We start from the raw sequence: 17,265 nt of genomic DNA, 5'->3' as shown, positions 1-17,265 counted from the left end.
CTTGTATTTCGTGACTCGTGAACATCTCTGGTTTCTCATTCCCACATAATTAACGTACACTAAAGTATATGTAGATGTGTGCTATCCTCGCCATGCCTTTGTTTCCTGTGGGTGTGTTTTTGTTGTATCTCCCAGTGCATGCCAATCTCAGACAGCGCTGATCCCGCCTCTGCTGAGAACCGGTTTAGACCCAGCGTTTCTCACTGGTTTCCCTGAGCTCAGAGTGAGAAATTATTCACATTAAATTATAGCACGCTTTTGTTATCTCTAGCAAGTAATAGTGGTCTCTGCGGCCGAACCGCGGCTCTAAATTGCAGGGGTCATTTCGGCCTGTTGGATCCTGACGGTCAATTTAAAGCTGGGAGTCAATTTGAGGCGCTTTGAAAAAAAAAAAAAAAGCTAAAAATGTGGCTGTTATTTTTAAGGGTTGGGTTTTCCTCAAGCAACTCATCTTCCACTAACACACACACACACACACATATACACACACACCCACCCATTCAAAAAAGGAAACACTAATTACCAGAGCAGCTCGAGGCTCCAGCCCAGTGCCTCAGCATGTTATTTCCCTTTGCTCTAATGTGATTCTGACTTTAATCATGGAGAACCAAAGTGTCCCTGCAAACTTCATTTAGGACCTGTCAGTCCTCACGTTCTGCACAGAAGACACGTCCCCGGCGGCTCTACACCACACTCATGGGTCTCTGTGAAGCACACTATGCACTCTGTACTTACTCTACAGCATTCTATAACACACTATATTTCTCAACATGTCTCCTACAGGATCCTACAGCGCTCTACAATGCTCTGTAAGTCTCTACTAGATTCAGCATGTCTACAGAAGACTGCAGGCCTGTACAGTACTGTACAGGACTCTATCTGACCCACGAGGGCTCTAAGGGACTCTAAAGGCCTCTATAAGACTGTACTTCTATCTACAGGACCTTACATGTCTCTAGAAGCTCCTACATGTCAATACAATGCTCTGTATGTCTCTACAGGTCTCTGTGAGTCTGTCGGACTCTACATGTGTCTCCCTAAAGGACCATACAGGTCTCTGTGGGACCCTACAGGTGTCAGTGAGACCCTACAGGCCTCCATGGGACCGTAAAGGACTCCATGGGACCCTACAGGACCTTATGGACCATATACATCCTTACAATGGTTTATAGGACTATGGGAATCTACAGTAAGCTCTGGGACTCTATAAGTCTCCACAACATCTCTAAAAGTCTCTATAATTGTGGAAGCACTGGGGAACACTACAGGACATCATCACAATTCATTCATCACATCACCACAAGACACTGCAGGACATTACAGAGCTCCATTCCACTCAAAAGAACTAAATCTGGATCTCAGAGGACTGTACGAAGCTCAGTGAGGGAGTACTGCCCAGTGTGGCTCACAGTGGTGATGTCATGGTGGGACCACAGCTGTAATGTACATGAGAGAGAGAGAGAGAGAGAGAGGGAGAGGTGGCGTGTGTCCCAGTGTAACTGTGCTGGAACAGTGTGCTGAGTTGCAGTTCTATTCTGAGGGTGAGAGGAGGAGGAGGAGGAGGGAAATGGAAGGAGCGTCCAGATAAACTCACCGTCCATTCTCTCAGCTCCACTAACCATACAGGAGCAGTGTGTATTTCTACAATTAAAGACTGTAGTACATCTGTTGCTCTACATACACAGATAACCCCCTTTAACCCCAGGGGAGGCTGGTCAATAGAGGGCGCTAGGTCCCTGGTAGAAATCTATATTGTTTTTACTTTACTAAATAAACAATTCTCTATAATCATTAACTATTTAGCTTCCTTTCCAGTTCTTTTGCTACCGTGCAGTGCTTCCATTGGCTGCTGAGCTGTAGAGGGCAAGATTTCAGGCTCCTATCTAATCAATAAAAAGCTGCTGAGAGAAAATATAGCAACATAAATTTAGCCAATCAGCATCCTCAAAATGTACGCCTATGGGGCGCTTCATCTCTTGCCCCAGGCAGAGTCAGTCAGCGGTTGAGTGAAACCTGAGGATTATTGGTGATTAATCAGGGATTCCAGCAGCCTCCTGAGACTGACCAAGATCTGTCTGAGAAGGGAACTCTGGTGAAGAAAGAGCTCAGTCCAGTCGGTCCAGATACACACACACAAACATAGAAATATATAACGTTTTCTTTGCATATTGATACAGTTTTATCCAACAATATAAAGGCACCCTACAAAGTCCTGATACAGACTAGTGTTTCTGCGAATATATATTTATATTTCTGAATCCGTCTGCAATTTATGATTCATATGATATGATGTACGTTATTTCTGAGCATTTTAGAGCTGAAAATTGTGAGTGGATCAGAAACAGCAGTGCCGCTGGAGTTTTAAAACCCTCAATAGTCCATCAACCAATAATATCCAGGCGATGGCGTCCTGTGGGCAGCGACCAGTGTCCAGTGAGAGACGATGAACGCAAACTATGCAGCGACACATGAGCTACTGTCTCTGACTTTACATCTGCGAGGAGGACCAACGAGGGGGGTGGAGCTTTTTGGCTGATCTTCAGGACGAAGGTAAACGCAGAAGTGTTTGATTCTCAGTATTAGCTCAGGCCACACTTAAAGACCACTCGGGCTTCAGGACACTCTTGTTAGGACACAGTTGATTACACATCTCCACAGACAGCGTAGCTTTTCTTCTCGTTATCTGTGGTTAATGTCTCATTGGATTTTAATCAGGGCTGGGCTCCGGCTCGCGCTCTCAGCTCACGCTGTGGGAAAGAGAAATGAAGCCCCAAGAACAGGGGAGCTGCACTCACACTGTATACTTTACCCACTGTTCTACTTGGTCTATTCTCGTAAAACAAAGAAGAACAAAGCACGTACATTCGACAGACACTGGGGGCAATGTCGGGCTTTGGTCTGGAACCGCTGGCGCGATCAGCAACTCCTGTGGGTTAATTATGCAAAGAGAGTTTCTTACCTGGAAGCGAGGGAGGTCCGAGGGCTTGAAGTCGTTGGGCGAGCAGCCGCACCAGTCCACGATGTGTTTATACTGACACTTACAGCCCAGCTTCCTGTTCCAGTTGGTTATTCTCAGGTTATTATCCACCATGCTCTCACAGTGAGGACTGTTCTCCAGCACAGTGTGGAAGAATGACTACAGGGAGAGAGACAGACAGAAGTAATGACATCTGATAAAATGAAGATGGATCTGTTACAATGGGCTTTATCAGGAGGTCTCCGCTCTGTTAAACAACTACATCAGTGAAAAAGAGGAGGAAAGGAAATAATGGCGGCTGCATTACGGCTCCGAGTGTGATTCGAGAGGAAGCAGATAACAGTCTACGGACGGGATGAAGAAATAATCCTCTCTCAGTCAACACAATCCAAGTACGGCTCTAATTAAACAGACGCAGATACTGGAACACTGCTGTGAGGATTTGACAGCATCAGGCATTAGGGATTAGAGAGGGTTTGGATCATAAACACCACTCCAACTCATCCCAAAATGTACTGGATTGAGCTACACTTCAAAGAACATAGAGCTACTGCTACAACGCCCAGTGCTGGTGGGGCTTTATACTCCTATGATGCACCCAGTGGTCTCTTGGTGCCAGTGCCAAAGCCTGGGGGCAGTAGGAGGGCTGCGTCTGAAAGGGCATCCAGTGTAAACCTGTGCTGTATCGACTGAGGGGACTGTTTGATCTGCTGTAGTGACCCCTGTATGGAGCAGCAGCATTAACAACAACAACAACAACACCAACAGACCTCGGCTGGCAGCAGCGTGTAGGCGTAGAATCTCTTCATGTTGGTGACCAGATCATCCTCCGAGTTTATGACGTATTCCACAAAGGCCCGGTTCAGCAGGAACCAATCAGATCCTCCGTCCACGGTGATGCCGTCCGGGATCTTTCGGTCGCCCAGACGCCACATGTGAGTGTCGCACTCGAAAAAAAGCCGGTCCAGACCCTGCTTTCGGATGAAGCTGAGGAGAATAGGGTCAGAATCAGGGATCAACATCGGTCGCAAAAGTCTTAGCATCCCAGGTCCAATCACATTTCTCCAATTGAGTCAGTTTCTGACAAAAGTGTTTTTTTATGGCATTCAAAGGAACTGTTGTAGCACCTTTATTTTGAAAAGTCGGTGTCAGAATTTCACAACAAAGGCACAACAAAGGAACCCCAACTCACTTCTAACAAGACGTCTTTACATTGCCTTCTGTTGAAGTGTTAATAACATTTCTCCCGTTAGCTACTGAGCTAATCTTAACTTAAATTTAGCTGCTACTTTGGAGATGCAAGGTTTTGTCCCAAATTTATAGTTTAAAAAAATCAATTTGCCCTAAAATCTGGTGTTAAATTACTGTCAAACTGGTTGTTTTCAGAGAAGAATGAACTCACCGAGCGTTGTCTCTCCCATGAGACTTGATGAAGTTCATGCTGCGATATTTGGACAAAAATGACACCAGCTGATCATTCGTCCTGAGAGAGAGAGAGGGAGAGAGAGAGAGACAGAGCGAGAGAGAGAGAGAGAGAGAGAGAGAGAGAGAGAGAGAGAGAGAGAGAGAGAGAGAGAGAGACAGAGCGAGAGAGAGAGAGAGAGAGAGAGAGAGAGAGACAGAGCGAAAAGAGAGAGACAGAGAGAGAGAGAGAGACAGAGCGAGAGAGAGAGAGACAGACAGAGTGAGAGAGAGAGAGACAGACAGAGCGAGAGAGAGAGGAGAGAGAGACAGACAGAGCGAGAGAGAGAGACAGAGACAGACAGAGCGAGAGAGAGAGAGAGACAGACAGAGCGAGAGAGAGAGAGAGAGACAGACAGAGCGAGAGAGAGAGAGACAGAGAGACAGACAGAGCGAGAGAGAGAGAGAGAAGAGAGAGACAGAGAGCAAGAGAGAGAGAGAGGAGAGAGAGACAGAGAGCGAGAGAGAGAGAGAGGAGAGAGAGACAGACAGAGCGAGAGAGAGAGAGACAGAGAGAGACAGAGAGCAAGAGAGAGAGAGAGAGACAGACAGAGCGAGAGAGAGACAGAGAGAGAGCGAGAGAGAAAGGAGAGAGAGATTAATAAGAAACAGTCTAAATGGGTGTTTTAGACTGAGAGAATGTGTGTGTAATTTCAGAATTGACTCATGTGCAGCACTATCACATTCCAGAAGAATAATAAGAGCATGAGAGAGAGAGAGAGAGAGAAGAAAGCAGCCAGACGAGCGTGTGAGCAGACTGCTGGGGTTTTGCTCCAGTGGGGGGCGCTGTGGAGTCTACTTCAGTGTAATAGCAGACGGAGAAAGGGAGCGTAGCTGTTTGGGCAAAAGACTGAAAGAGAGAGACAATGTGGGACAATGCTCTGTGAACACGCCCCTTTACCCCCCTTTCTTTGCCCCCCATATCCCTCACCCCTAGCCCCCACCATGGCGGGGGCTTAAGGACTCTCTTTCACACGCAGCCATCCGGAAGAAACAAGGGGAGCGCAGAGAGCGAGAGAGAGACACAGAGAGAAAAGTAGTGTTTGTATAAAAGTCAGTCCTGGTCAAATATACTCGTGGCCAAAAGTTTGTGGACACCCCTTGTCCTTTCACGAGTGTGTTCCTCACGTCACAGCAGGATCAGTCTTTTCGCTAGACGCTGGAACATTGTTGTGAGGGTTTGATGGCAGTCAGCCACATAAACATCGGTGAGGTCAAGTGCTGGTGTTGGATGATTTGGTCTGGATCACAAGCACCGCTCGAAAAAACGTCCCCGAGGAACTCGGGAGCAAGCTTTACACCACACTCTCTTTCTCTCTCGCTATGTCTCCCTCTCTCTGTCTGTCTCTCTGATATTGATCACTATTGTGCGATTTATTTAAACACCAGACAGAGCCAGAGACACGACCCTCAGAAAACTAAAGCACATCCACAGGGACAGTGTATTACTTACTGAAACTGAAATCCTTTTACTTACATATTGATTTTTTTGTGTGTTTGTTTGTTTGTTTACTCACTATCACATCTAATCATTGTAAAATAGTACAATGAAATATGACCTCTGCATTTAACCCATTTGTGGCAGTGAACACACACACACACACACACACACACACACACACACACACACACACACACAGGGTTAGGTGCTTTGCTCAAGGGCACTACAGCTGTGGGTGTTCATGTTTGTGTTGGGGATAGAACCAGTTACCTTCCGGGCTCAAGCCTGCTTCTCTAACAGTTAGGCCACGACTAAGTGTGTGTCTGAGTGTGTGTGTGTGTGTGTGTGTGTCAGAGAGAGCGAGCTAGAGGCTCCACTGTTTTAGAGCGTAATCCTTCAGCAGCTCTATGGAGCATCACACCTGCTGACACAAGATCAAACACAAACACTCTCACAGCTTACACTCAATTACCCAGAATCCCCTGAAACTAAGGGGACGCCTCGCTCAGCACTAATCGCCCGCGAGGCCCCGCCTGCGCCTTCGGGGTGCCATTTGGTGGCAAGTTTTAATCTTAACCAATAAACGTGTTCCTTTGTTGCTTCTGTAAATCACACACTTCTGAGAAGACGAGACGTTTGAACAATGCAGTGAGGATCTGATGGAGGCTGCGTTCACTCATCGTAAAGTGTTCAGTTCAATGGCTGACCTGATGGGATAATCTGCAGCACTCAGGTTGATGAAGAAGTCCCAGGGCCAGTCGTCCATGCTCAGCAGGTCCTTCATGCTCTGCAGGTACATGCTCAACAAGCTGGCCCCGCCCCAGATGGTGGACATCCTCCAGCGGGTGACCCGGACGTTAGGGTACTGGCTCGCTAGCACCACCATCTGTCTGTGGAGGTAATTGGATCTCTGTGGAAAAAACACAAGCAGAGGCTTATATTTCGAGGCTGTGATGGACGCTGCGTCCGAAATGGCTCCCTATTCACTATTCCCTAATTTACTCACTATATAGTGCACAATTAGAGGAAACTAACTTTCAGACACTAACTCATGTGGGATTTTACCAATCATCGCAGAGGATTATGGGTATCAGCTATCCACTGGTGTAAATGGGTTGTACACTACTTGTTGCCGTGCATTGTGGGATTGTTTAAATGCATTTGGGTACTACTACAAAATGGCGGAAGCCCAGTATAGTGCACTGTATAGCACTTTTTCTGACAGTTGTTTTTTTTTTATGTTGCTTTTTAGTGCTGTCAAAATTAACGTATTAGCGCATGCTAACGCAAGCTGGAACATCCCACAGGTGCCACTGCCTGAGCTCCAACCAGCTCAAATCAGCAGTCACATTTAAATATCTATATGAAAACGAATGAATAAAGATCAGTGAGTCATTAATGAGTCTTTACCATCACTGGGGGCTGTTGCCATGGTATCTAGCCCACCTATCACCGGCTACAGGGTATTTGTTTTAGCCATAGTAGCCTTTAGCTTTAGCGCAAAGCTACAAAAGAAAAATTCGGCCCTGGTGGCATGAAATAAATCAATAAATCTGATTATTGTTTTATATTTGGCTATCAAATTAGCCTTTTCCTTCATGAGGGGCTGTTACCATGGTAACTACTTTAGCCTTCTCGTTAGCCACATAGCTCTAGCAATAAAAGAAATAAACAAACGTCGGATGCCAAAAATGTCTTGGCAGATCGACTATGTTTAAAATATTGTTAGCCAAATCAAAGCCCCTTTAACCGTCTCTTTGCCAACCCCTTTAACTCCTGAGTGTTTTCAGCAGACAGCTCCTCTAAAGGAAGACACCTGCTCTCCTTTTTTTCTTTCTTTCTCTCTCTCTCTCCCTCTGCTCTTCTGCCTTTGATCACTCTCTGTTCCTCCCACGCTTTTAACAGCTCATGAAAGAGACGAGGAGAGAGAGAGAGAGAGGGTGGTGTGTGTGGTGGGGGGGGATTGACATTCCGGGTGACGGAGTGATTGAAAGGCACTCGTTTTTTTATCACATCCTTCAGAGATTACAAGACGGCGTCTCTTTAAAGCCCCCACTTCTCAGTCTTACACACACACACACACACACACACACACACACTACTGCCTCAACTTGAAGGAGTTCATTAAGTGTCTGGCTGTGTGTAATTAAGGGGGTCGTGGTGGTGGTGGAGGGGGTGTCTGAGTAAACACTCACCGCAGAAAAAACATTGAATAAAAACTGAAAAATCCATCAGAATGAGCTTTAATATATATATGGGGTTTTAAGTTTGATGTAAATGTGTGTGTGTGTGTGTGTGTGCGTGTGTACCTGATCCACATGGATGTAGTAAAAGTGTGAGGTGTGGTAAATGGCTTTAAACAAGCGCTGGATCTGGCGGGACGCTCGTCCGTGGACCACCAGCATGAAGGCGATTCTAACTGGAACCGCCGGCACCGTCTCCATAGAGTCGTCTTCCCAGTGGACGTTCATACTCGCTTTACCTATGGACACACACACCGAGAGGAAAACCACACACACACACACACACTGTTATTGAGGTGAAAACCACACAGAGACAAGTTGACCTACTGAAGCACTTGCTGTCTCCGTAAGTGGACGCCCCAAGAGCACACAACAGGACTCGCAGTTTCTGGGTGGAAAAGATGGCCCTTGGACGTCACCTTTAAGAGACATTTCTGCAAGAGACCTCAGGAGCACTGAGAAACATTAGCTGCGTTCTATTACTGTCCTGGCAACAGCACTGCAAACATAACCCAGTACAGCGCCCCCTACTGGAACCTGCATCCTTCACTGGATCCCTCTCAGCAGCAGGTTATTGGACACCAGCATTAAACTGCAGCCACACACACACACACTCTCTCACACACATACAAACAACCCACAGCTGACCACAAGGCCACAGCACCACCTTCTAAAAATGACCCACTGTCTAAACACACACACACACACGTTGCCTGAGGCCATAATATCATCACTCTCTAAAGGAAAGCAGCTCTTCCACTGTTTCATCTGAACTGAAGGGTGTGAACCAGGAGTGTGTTCCTCCTCGCTGCGGTAACACCCTCTACTCGTCTTGCTGTGAAGACTTGATGACATTCAGCCGTGAGAGCTTTACTGAGCTCATGTTGTTAAAAGGTCCAATGACCGAGAACCTGTCCACTTCAGCTTTGAACACATCCCGGTCAATACCACCTTAAAAACACCATCTTATAATTAATACAAGCTTAAAAAACCATTATGGTCTGTACACAGAATACAGCAAAACAGCCACAGAACGCATCAGTGGAAGTGCAAAGAATAATTAAATTTAACTTTTATTCAAATATTCCATTCCACCTTAAATGGTGCAGCAGTTGGATTCCTGTGCCTAGGTGTTAGAGTGCAACTGCTGTCCCATTTAAGGCGGAATGGACTGTTGTATTAAGAAACTTAGGAGCCAAAATAATAAGTCCTGCCCCATTTAAGGTGGACTAGACTCTCCTATTAAGAATCTTAAGCTGTGTATTTTTATTGTCAGATTCCTGATGTCCTGAATTTCAGGTTAGTTTCCGTGATTTTTGTGGAGGTTTTGTCCAGACAGTGGTGATATGATGTTTCTAAATTGGGCTCTCTGGGGTTAAAGGGGGATTCGTTTTAATTTAAGAGCAGAACGTAAAGTCGTGGAGGAGTAATGACTATAATCCCAGGCCTTTTTTAGGTTCTTGATCTCCAGAGTCGGAGTCTTACTGAGGAGCTGCACAGTCAGCGGACCATGGGCCGAAAATATTCGGACGCTCCTCTAATCACGTCCTGGAGGTTTTAACCCTCTGTGTTTAGTCAGGGGACGGACCTGCCCCAGTTCAAACTCCGTGCCAACACCCACTCCGTCTGCCATGGCCTTTCATTAGTGCGCCGTTAGAATCACCCCTGACCACTAAGGGTACAGAATATGTCCAGGACTATTTCTGTTCTTCATTCTACACCCATAGGAACGGGGACGCTGGACAGTCAGTGGACTTTTATGCGTCTTTAATGCTTCGCTCTGTTCCCATCCGTAAACTTTTTGATGCACAAATAAGGAAGACTACAGAATGGTATGGGCAGAATGTGTTATGTGTATCCGTATATAAAGTTAAGCATGGTCCCTGTTCAACATAAAGGCATAAATCAATAAATCAATGAATGAATTAGCATTAAAGGCTAAGCAGCAGCTCTATGAAAGTGTCAAACAAATAAATCCAGTGGAGTTTGAGTCCTAACTTGTGTTTATTGAGAGTCAGAAAACATGTTATTTCTTACTAATTGAAGGAATAAGGTTTAAAAGATCATTGCCCCCCCCAGCGGTGTTGGGAAACTCTAATAGGCGTCTTGCCTGTGACGTAGATGGTGGACAACACTCTAGAAGCTGCACTTAATTTAATGCAAAATGACGAAAAGGTGTGTTGTTTTTGGCTGCAATCATTCAATGTACAGTGGAACATCTGTGCACAAATGGCCCAAAGATCCCAAAATATCCAGAAAATGGACTAAATTTGTCCACTTTAAACGGGCACTTTGGAAAGGACCCTCCGCTCACTCCGTTATCTGTAGCTCATTTCACTGGCGCTTTTCCAACAATATGGGCATGTAAGGACACCAACGAAAGGTGTTCAAGAGCCTCTGTAACATGGAGGTAAACAGGGTAAGGACACTCACTTCGCCTGTTTTAGTTGGTGTTAGTTAACGTTAGCTTGACTCGCTAAACTCGGTGGCTCAGATTATACTCGGCTACGTAGCTGCATTACGGAGGTTTATAGTGTCGGAGGAATTCGAGTTCGACTTCGATCACATTTACAAGAATAACGGTACCTCTACATTTGAGTTTAGCTTATTGCTAGGCTATTGTCATGAATAATGTTGGTTATTTAGCTAGATACTGTCATAACAGTCAGTCATAACGGTGTTTTACCGCGGCGTTGTTCGGCTGTTGTCCACCAGTGACGTCACGGTCGCGTTCGAGAATTTCCGTAGAGAGCTCGGGTTTTTCCGTCAGTTTAATAAAATTATCAGTTTTAAAGCAAATTAAGCAGCTATTTTCATTTTAATTCATACTTATATCTGTCAGTAACTACAATAATGTGGAATATTCATGGAGGACCATTAAGTGGTGCTTAGTCTTGTAATAAATTCAAGATATAACCTTATATTATTTCTGTAATTTAAGTGCAGTTCTATTGTTTCCCACCTGGTCGTCTTATTGTTTTTTTTCTGCTGGATTTTTGTTTGCTAATTCACCACAGAAAAATGTATGTCAATGCAGCTCCAGATTGTTTGCGATGCATACTTGTGTATACCTTTTTATTGTTTACCTTGTTAACAAATTTTTACTACATTTTTCCCATAGGTGAAACTTGTGCACACTTTTAGTGACGATGATCCAGAAAAACAAGTAACACCAAAACCAGCACAGCAATGACTTGACAACACCATAGCAACCACCTAGAACACCATAGCAACCTGCAGGATATATCTTAACAACATTACAGCACTTACTTGGGGCATCTTAGCCACTATCTGAAACACTATAGAAACCAAGTGGTCTACCAAAGCAACCACTTGAGATAATATAGCAACCACTTAGCAACAAAATGTTTTTTTTCAACCTTGTGACCATGTAGCAACAATCTGGGAACTACTGAAGAAGTGCAACTTTTCTGCATCTTGTTTAGCTGAAAGATGCTGTTGTGCTGCTATGAGCCCTCATTGCTCACTAACAGCTCAACATTTAATGAATATTTCACTGGTGTCTGAGGACTGAGTGAAACAGATAAACGATGTATTTGATTACATTAATTACATCTGAGGCCGCTCTGCTGTACATTCTACAACCACGCGAAGCGATGCCTGCGCGCTGAGTGATCCTGGCAGCCTTTTTCAGATGAACGGCCTGGGAGTTATTTTTGGATCACAGGGATCCACCCTCGAATCACTCTTAGAAAACTCTTCTTTCGGCTTGTGCCTTTCCACGGACGCTCCATTTCTCTGCGGTGGAAAACCACGGCCTTCAAAGCGTCTGTCAGTTGCTTCATCCAATAATTACACTGACCTTATATATATTTATAAATATTTATATTTAGACACACACTGTATATGTGGCTGCTTTACTGAACTCCGAGATGTCAGCCGGATGTAGTCCTGGTCCCGCCCCCTTCTCAAAACCACTCTGTGATGATGGCTTCTTCAAATCCGTCCAAATTCAATCAGGATTTCCAGGAAGTTCCTTTGGAGACGTGCTCTGTTTAAACGCTGGATAATTGCATGCTGTACATTCTGTGTGTGAAACGTGTCTTTTTCCATTGGCAATTGATAAGTTAAATTTCCAATGGAATGAAAAATTATATTGGAATTGTATCCATATCGGCAGATAATTGCTTTTTTAAGGAATATCACCATTGTGCTGTTACTTTGATTTTGCTGATAATTCACATCAATAATTGCTGATGCATCTATTTTATCCAAGAAAAAACTGGGTGGCACTCTTGCTCATTAATAAATAAATTAATAATAAGTTAATAAATATTGCTGAACGTGTGGAAAAAAAGACGTGCAGAAGAACTCTTATTTCTTCTCGTGTTGAATAGCTGCAAAGCTAAAGGTCCGCTGGTATTTCATTGTATTTAAACTTTTGCTTTATGCTAACTTTAATTTATTTATTATTAATAGTTTTATTAGCTTGAATAGAGCTATTATTTTAACTTTGTTTATTAAATTTTTTTTAAAAGTGTTTAAAGCTGTGACAAATTTATATAACGAGAAGTTAGCTAAACCGCTAACAATTTTCTCAGGAGACAGCTTTAATTTTATTGTTTGCATTAAGTTGGTTGAAAGCTAAAATGTTATGTAAATAAATACTCAATCTGCCTGTAATGTTAAACCAGGGTCGCTTATTGTTGTATTTTAAAAATGTGTATCTGCAATGGTATCTGCATTAGCAGATATCGACATCAGCCTAGAATTCCCATAGAATCCCTAGAATAAGACCCTTTTACTCCAGAAACAAATCAAGGGAGGTATGGCTTGAATTCAGTGTGAATACTCCGGGACATTACCTGCTCTATTCACACATGGGCTCACAAAGACATGTACCCAGACTTTGCACTGGGAGCCTGGGAGGATAAAGTCAGTGTAATGTCCGGCACAAAAGATTTGGACCTTCATGTTCGCACGTACAGCTCCTCCAGGTAATGTTCGGAAACAATCTGGGATACCGTGAATATCTGAAAGGGGATTCTGAGGGATCAGTTGCTGCAGTAGGTGCTTTCTGAAAGTCTAAGCACAAAGAGAAGAGCGCAAAAGTCTAAGCTCCTACGGAAATCCAGAACCTGTTCCGCAGACGGTTTGTGATTATAATTACAAGCGGAGGTGGGTAAATCTTAATGAAGCTCTTCCGTAAACCTCCGCTCACTGTGCTGCAATTAATCCAGAAAAAACGTCTTCCGTGTTATTATTTAACTTCAGATTCAGACGCCCCTTTCCTGTTTGACCAAAAGAGCTGAAGACTGTAATCAGCCATTATCTCTGAAGAGAAGGATCCTTTACTCACTACACCATCAGCAGAGTCTTCCACCGCAGAGACAGTGGGTTAGGAGTCCATACACACCTTAGCCCTAACACACACAATAACAATCTACACTCCCTGTCCATTCTCTCAGCTCCACTGACCACAGAGGAGCACTGTGTAGTTCTGCAATTATGGACTGGATCAGACACATCAGTGCTGCTGGAATTTTTAAATCCCTCAGTGTCGATGCTGGAATGAGAATAGACCACCGACAAAACGCATCCAGCCGACAGCGTCCTGTGTCCACTCACAAAGGACAAGAGGACGACAAAATTATCTTAAAATAAAACAAATACACACACACACTGGGAGGATACTCACCCTCCAGGGGGCAGTAGCGAGTGACCTTTTCAGGCATCAGCTGCTTGTCTTTATGGCGGCAGTAAATCTCTGCGATCTGCTGGCGGCACTCTTTGGTTTTGGCTCGAGACAGAGCCGAGATGGCCTCCTTCCCCGAGATCTCGCACTTGGGCGGCTGTTCGTATTTAATGTCCGCAGTGGGAACGTTCCGTTTGGAGACCTGAGGCCGGTGTTGGTGGGCCGGAGGCCGAGGGGGCTGGGTGGAGAGCGGTTTGGACCCCCGTAATGGCTCAGTCCTGCTGTTGTTGGTTCCTCCTTGGAAGCTCAGAACCTCGCTGGAGCTCTTGGCCAGAGCTCGCTGAGCAATGTGGGACTTCTCCAGCAGATCCTGCTTGTGTTTGGTGGGCTTCCCGAAATTGCTGTTGTCTATACTGTCAAAGTCCTTGGGAACGGAGTTCTCATTGTTGCTGTCCACTCTGACTTTCTCTTTGGGCCGGTGGGAGTAGTACACATCCTGGAACAAAGCAAAGACATGGGTAAGAACTGGTTTACATTGTTTTCCATCAGGGTTAAAGTAAATATTTTCACTGCTTTGAGGATTTGATGGCATGCAGCCACAGAAACATTGGATTAGAGCACGTTTCATAACCCTTTCATAAGCCCCACACTTGACACCGAGGATGGTGACCTTAGGCTGATACTGATGTTATTTAATGTTGAATGCCTTGTGAATCAGCAGCAAGATGGCGGCACAAGCGGCCAAAAAAAACACAAATGTCAGTACTGTCACCTAAAAACTATAATAAACATTGCATTTTCTTGGTTTAATGTAGTTTCAATGCATTATACCCATTTATTTATAACAAGCATAAACATTGCTAGTACTTTGCTGATGAATTTCTAGTCAAAAACAAGGCCTAGGGGTAAAACTAAAGTATATTTGCTAATTTTAAGTGTAAAAGAAGTATACTAATTGCAGGAAGCTCTATTGCTGTGAGCCCTGCTCCACGAGCCGAACCCTGACCATCACTTCGGCCTTTGTTTATTATTTGGGAGTCTCCAGTAAGACGAGGAGCCAGAGGAACGCAGGAACGCTGAGTCACTTTATTTTATTCCGTTACAGAACGCGAATCATGAGCGCGGCTCTGTTATCTGCGTCTGGCACTGAATTCCTGATCAAGGAGAAGTTCTTCCATAGATTCCTGCCTAGAGACGTCGCTTCTGAATATTTCATCAGAACCAGAGCTCAGCTGAGAGAGCGCAGAAAGTTCTGAGCTCCCAGGCTGCATCCAGAAAACTTTGTACTGTTCCTCTCCTTCCCTGGAAGACTGTGGAGACGTTATTATATTATTATTAATATTATACTATCATGAATTCCTAATCGTTTGACTTTTCCTCCTCCTCTATTCCATGAGCCACTCACTGGACCCTGGAGCTGTGTGGCAGTTACGCCATATATATACTGTGTTTAAAAAATATTGCAATATCAGGTCTATCCACAGAGGGAGGGGTATCTGCCTCCTCAGCACTATATGCCACCACATCCCACACTGTATCTCCAAATTCATAAACGGACATCGAGCGTCAGATTATTGAACGTATTAAATTACGTGAGATTATAGAGGTCTGTGTGGAGTGTAGGGGTGGGCGATATGGCCCTAAAATAACATCACAATATTTCAGGGTATTTTTGTTGTTGTGTCAAAAAACTGAAAAATTTTGTAGCAAATTGCAACAGAATGAATGTTAAAGCTTTATTTTATTAGAAATTTAAAGTTCCAAATATACAGAACTAAAAAATAAATAAATAAATAAATAAATAAACAACAATTTGGTTATTTTGCAGTTTTGTAAACACCAGTAACTTACCAAGATTCTGATTTTGTACTCTAAAATAAATAAGGAAACAAAATACATCTGCCGTAAATTTAAAGTGCAGAAGTATAAACAGCTAACGTAAACATTTATAAAAACAAAACAAAACAAAAAAACCCTTAAAGCCTCAAAGTAACCCAGCAGACACAGGAAGTCAATTAGACGTCAGAAAGGCGTTGGTCTCTAACGTTGGACAGGCGTTGAGTTTTAGTTGGAAATGAAAATAGAGATGGCTAAACCCGACGTTGACAACAAGCATCAACGTTGGACAGATGTTGAATTTTTGTTAAAAATGAAATCAGGTTGACTTCATAGCCCGACGTTGCCTTGACAACAAGCATCAACGTTGGACAGACGTTGAATTTTTGTTAAAAATGAAAATCGGGTTGACGTCATAGCCTGACGTTGCCTTGACAAAAACTTTCAACGTTGGACAGACGTCCAACAGAAATGAAAATCGGGTTGACGTCTAAACCCAACATTGATGTTACATCAAGACTCAACGTTGGTTAGACGTTGAAGTATGGTTAGTAATTGAAGTTAGGTAACAAAACAAATACAACATAGATGCTCCATGCACTGAATTTTTTACAAATTATGAAAATGCGCATTAAAAAAACATGAAAAGGTTTCTCAAAATTAAAAAAAAAAGATAAAAAAATACCCAAATATAAAAAAAAAAAAAAAAACAAGTTTTGCGCTCGGACGAGGTGGATACGTTAAACTATCGCTAACGCGCAAATGCAAAAAAGCTCTGGAAATGGGGTCTGTGGAATACCTAGTGCACATGCAGTGTATGGAAACACGACTCTTGCACTTCTATATCTTCTAATAAGTCTTTGTCGCACATAACATAACAGTTTGGAACGTTTTGGATGGAAACCCAGCTACTTGCTGTTGAGCTCCACTCACAGGTTTTTGAACTTCCTTGTACTCAACTGGGCGCTTCTGCTCAAGGTGGTGAAACAGACTGCATCCTGTGTATCTTACACATTACCGTGGTTTATTACACATCGGATATTTTATAACCAACCCACCTCCACAATGAACGTACACCATGTAACGCGTAACTGCATGACGTCTTTCCTTCAACCCGTTAGAACAATGCTATTATCAGGATATCCTTTCTTTAACGTTGTTTTAAACATCATATTGACATCATCATGGACTTTATGATAAGGCAAAGCCCGAAAGTGTCCTCCTTAACGGCTGCCCCCCCCCCCCCCATGGTCAGGGCCCTCCACCTCCCCCCAGTATTCCCACTCTCCCTCCTCTCCGAGGTCCTGCAGGAAATCACAGTAGATTAATAGCCTCAGAAATCCACAGGAGAAGAGTTAGAGCCGCGGAACGCTATCGATCGCCTGCTAAAAATCTGTCATTTCCCAGAGTGCACTGGGGCCACTGCTCTGCACTGCTGAGCACCCCGCCTCGAACTCTCTCTCTCTCTCTCTCTCTCTCTCTAATGTCGAATTTTTGCCTCATAATCTCCATTCCTTTACTAACAATAACTTTTCTTCCTTTCGTCTCTCCCTCTTTCCATCTCTCTTTTAGTGCTTTAAATATCTTTCTTTCCTTCTTTTCCCTTTTCTGTTCTGTCTATTCTTCTGTTTTTCTGTAAGTTCTTTCCCTT

At 43.9% G+C, this 17,265-nt stretch overlaps 1 protein-coding gene across 1 annotated transcript in view; it reads right to left on the bottom strand.

The window, feature by feature from the left end:
- xylt1 (xylosyltransferase I) overlaps window positions 1-17,265 on the bottom strand; it is a 60,830-nt gene that overhangs the window by 11,737 nt on the left and 31,828 nt on the right. The window contains exons 2-7 of the mRNA XM_066641964.1: window positions 13,782-14,274; window positions 8,189-8,361; window positions 6,587-6,789; window positions 4,380-4,460; window positions 3,748-3,964; window positions 2,960-3,136 (exon numbers count right to left, since the gene is read on the bottom strand). Coding sequence (XP_066498061.1) covers window positions 2,960-3,136; window positions 3,748-3,964; window positions 4,380-4,460; window positions 6,587-6,789; window positions 8,189-8,361; window positions 13,782-14,274 — 1,344 coding nt within the window. The remainder of the gene's footprint in view (window positions 1-2,959; window positions 3,137-3,747; window positions 3,965-4,379; window positions 4,461-6,586; window positions 6,790-8,188; window positions 8,362-13,781; window positions 14,275-17,265) is intronic.

Source organism: Hoplias malabaricus, chromosome 13 (genome assembly GCF_029633855.1).
Source record: "Hoplias malabaricus isolate fHopMal1 chromosome 13, fHopMal1.hap1, whole genome shotgun sequence".
NCBI lineage: Eukaryota > Metazoa > Chordata > Actinopteri > Characiformes > Erythrinidae > Hoplias > Hoplias malabaricus.
The sequence above is the reverse complement of the archived record's forward strand: the minus strand, read 5'-3'. Positions and strand labels throughout refer to the sequence as shown.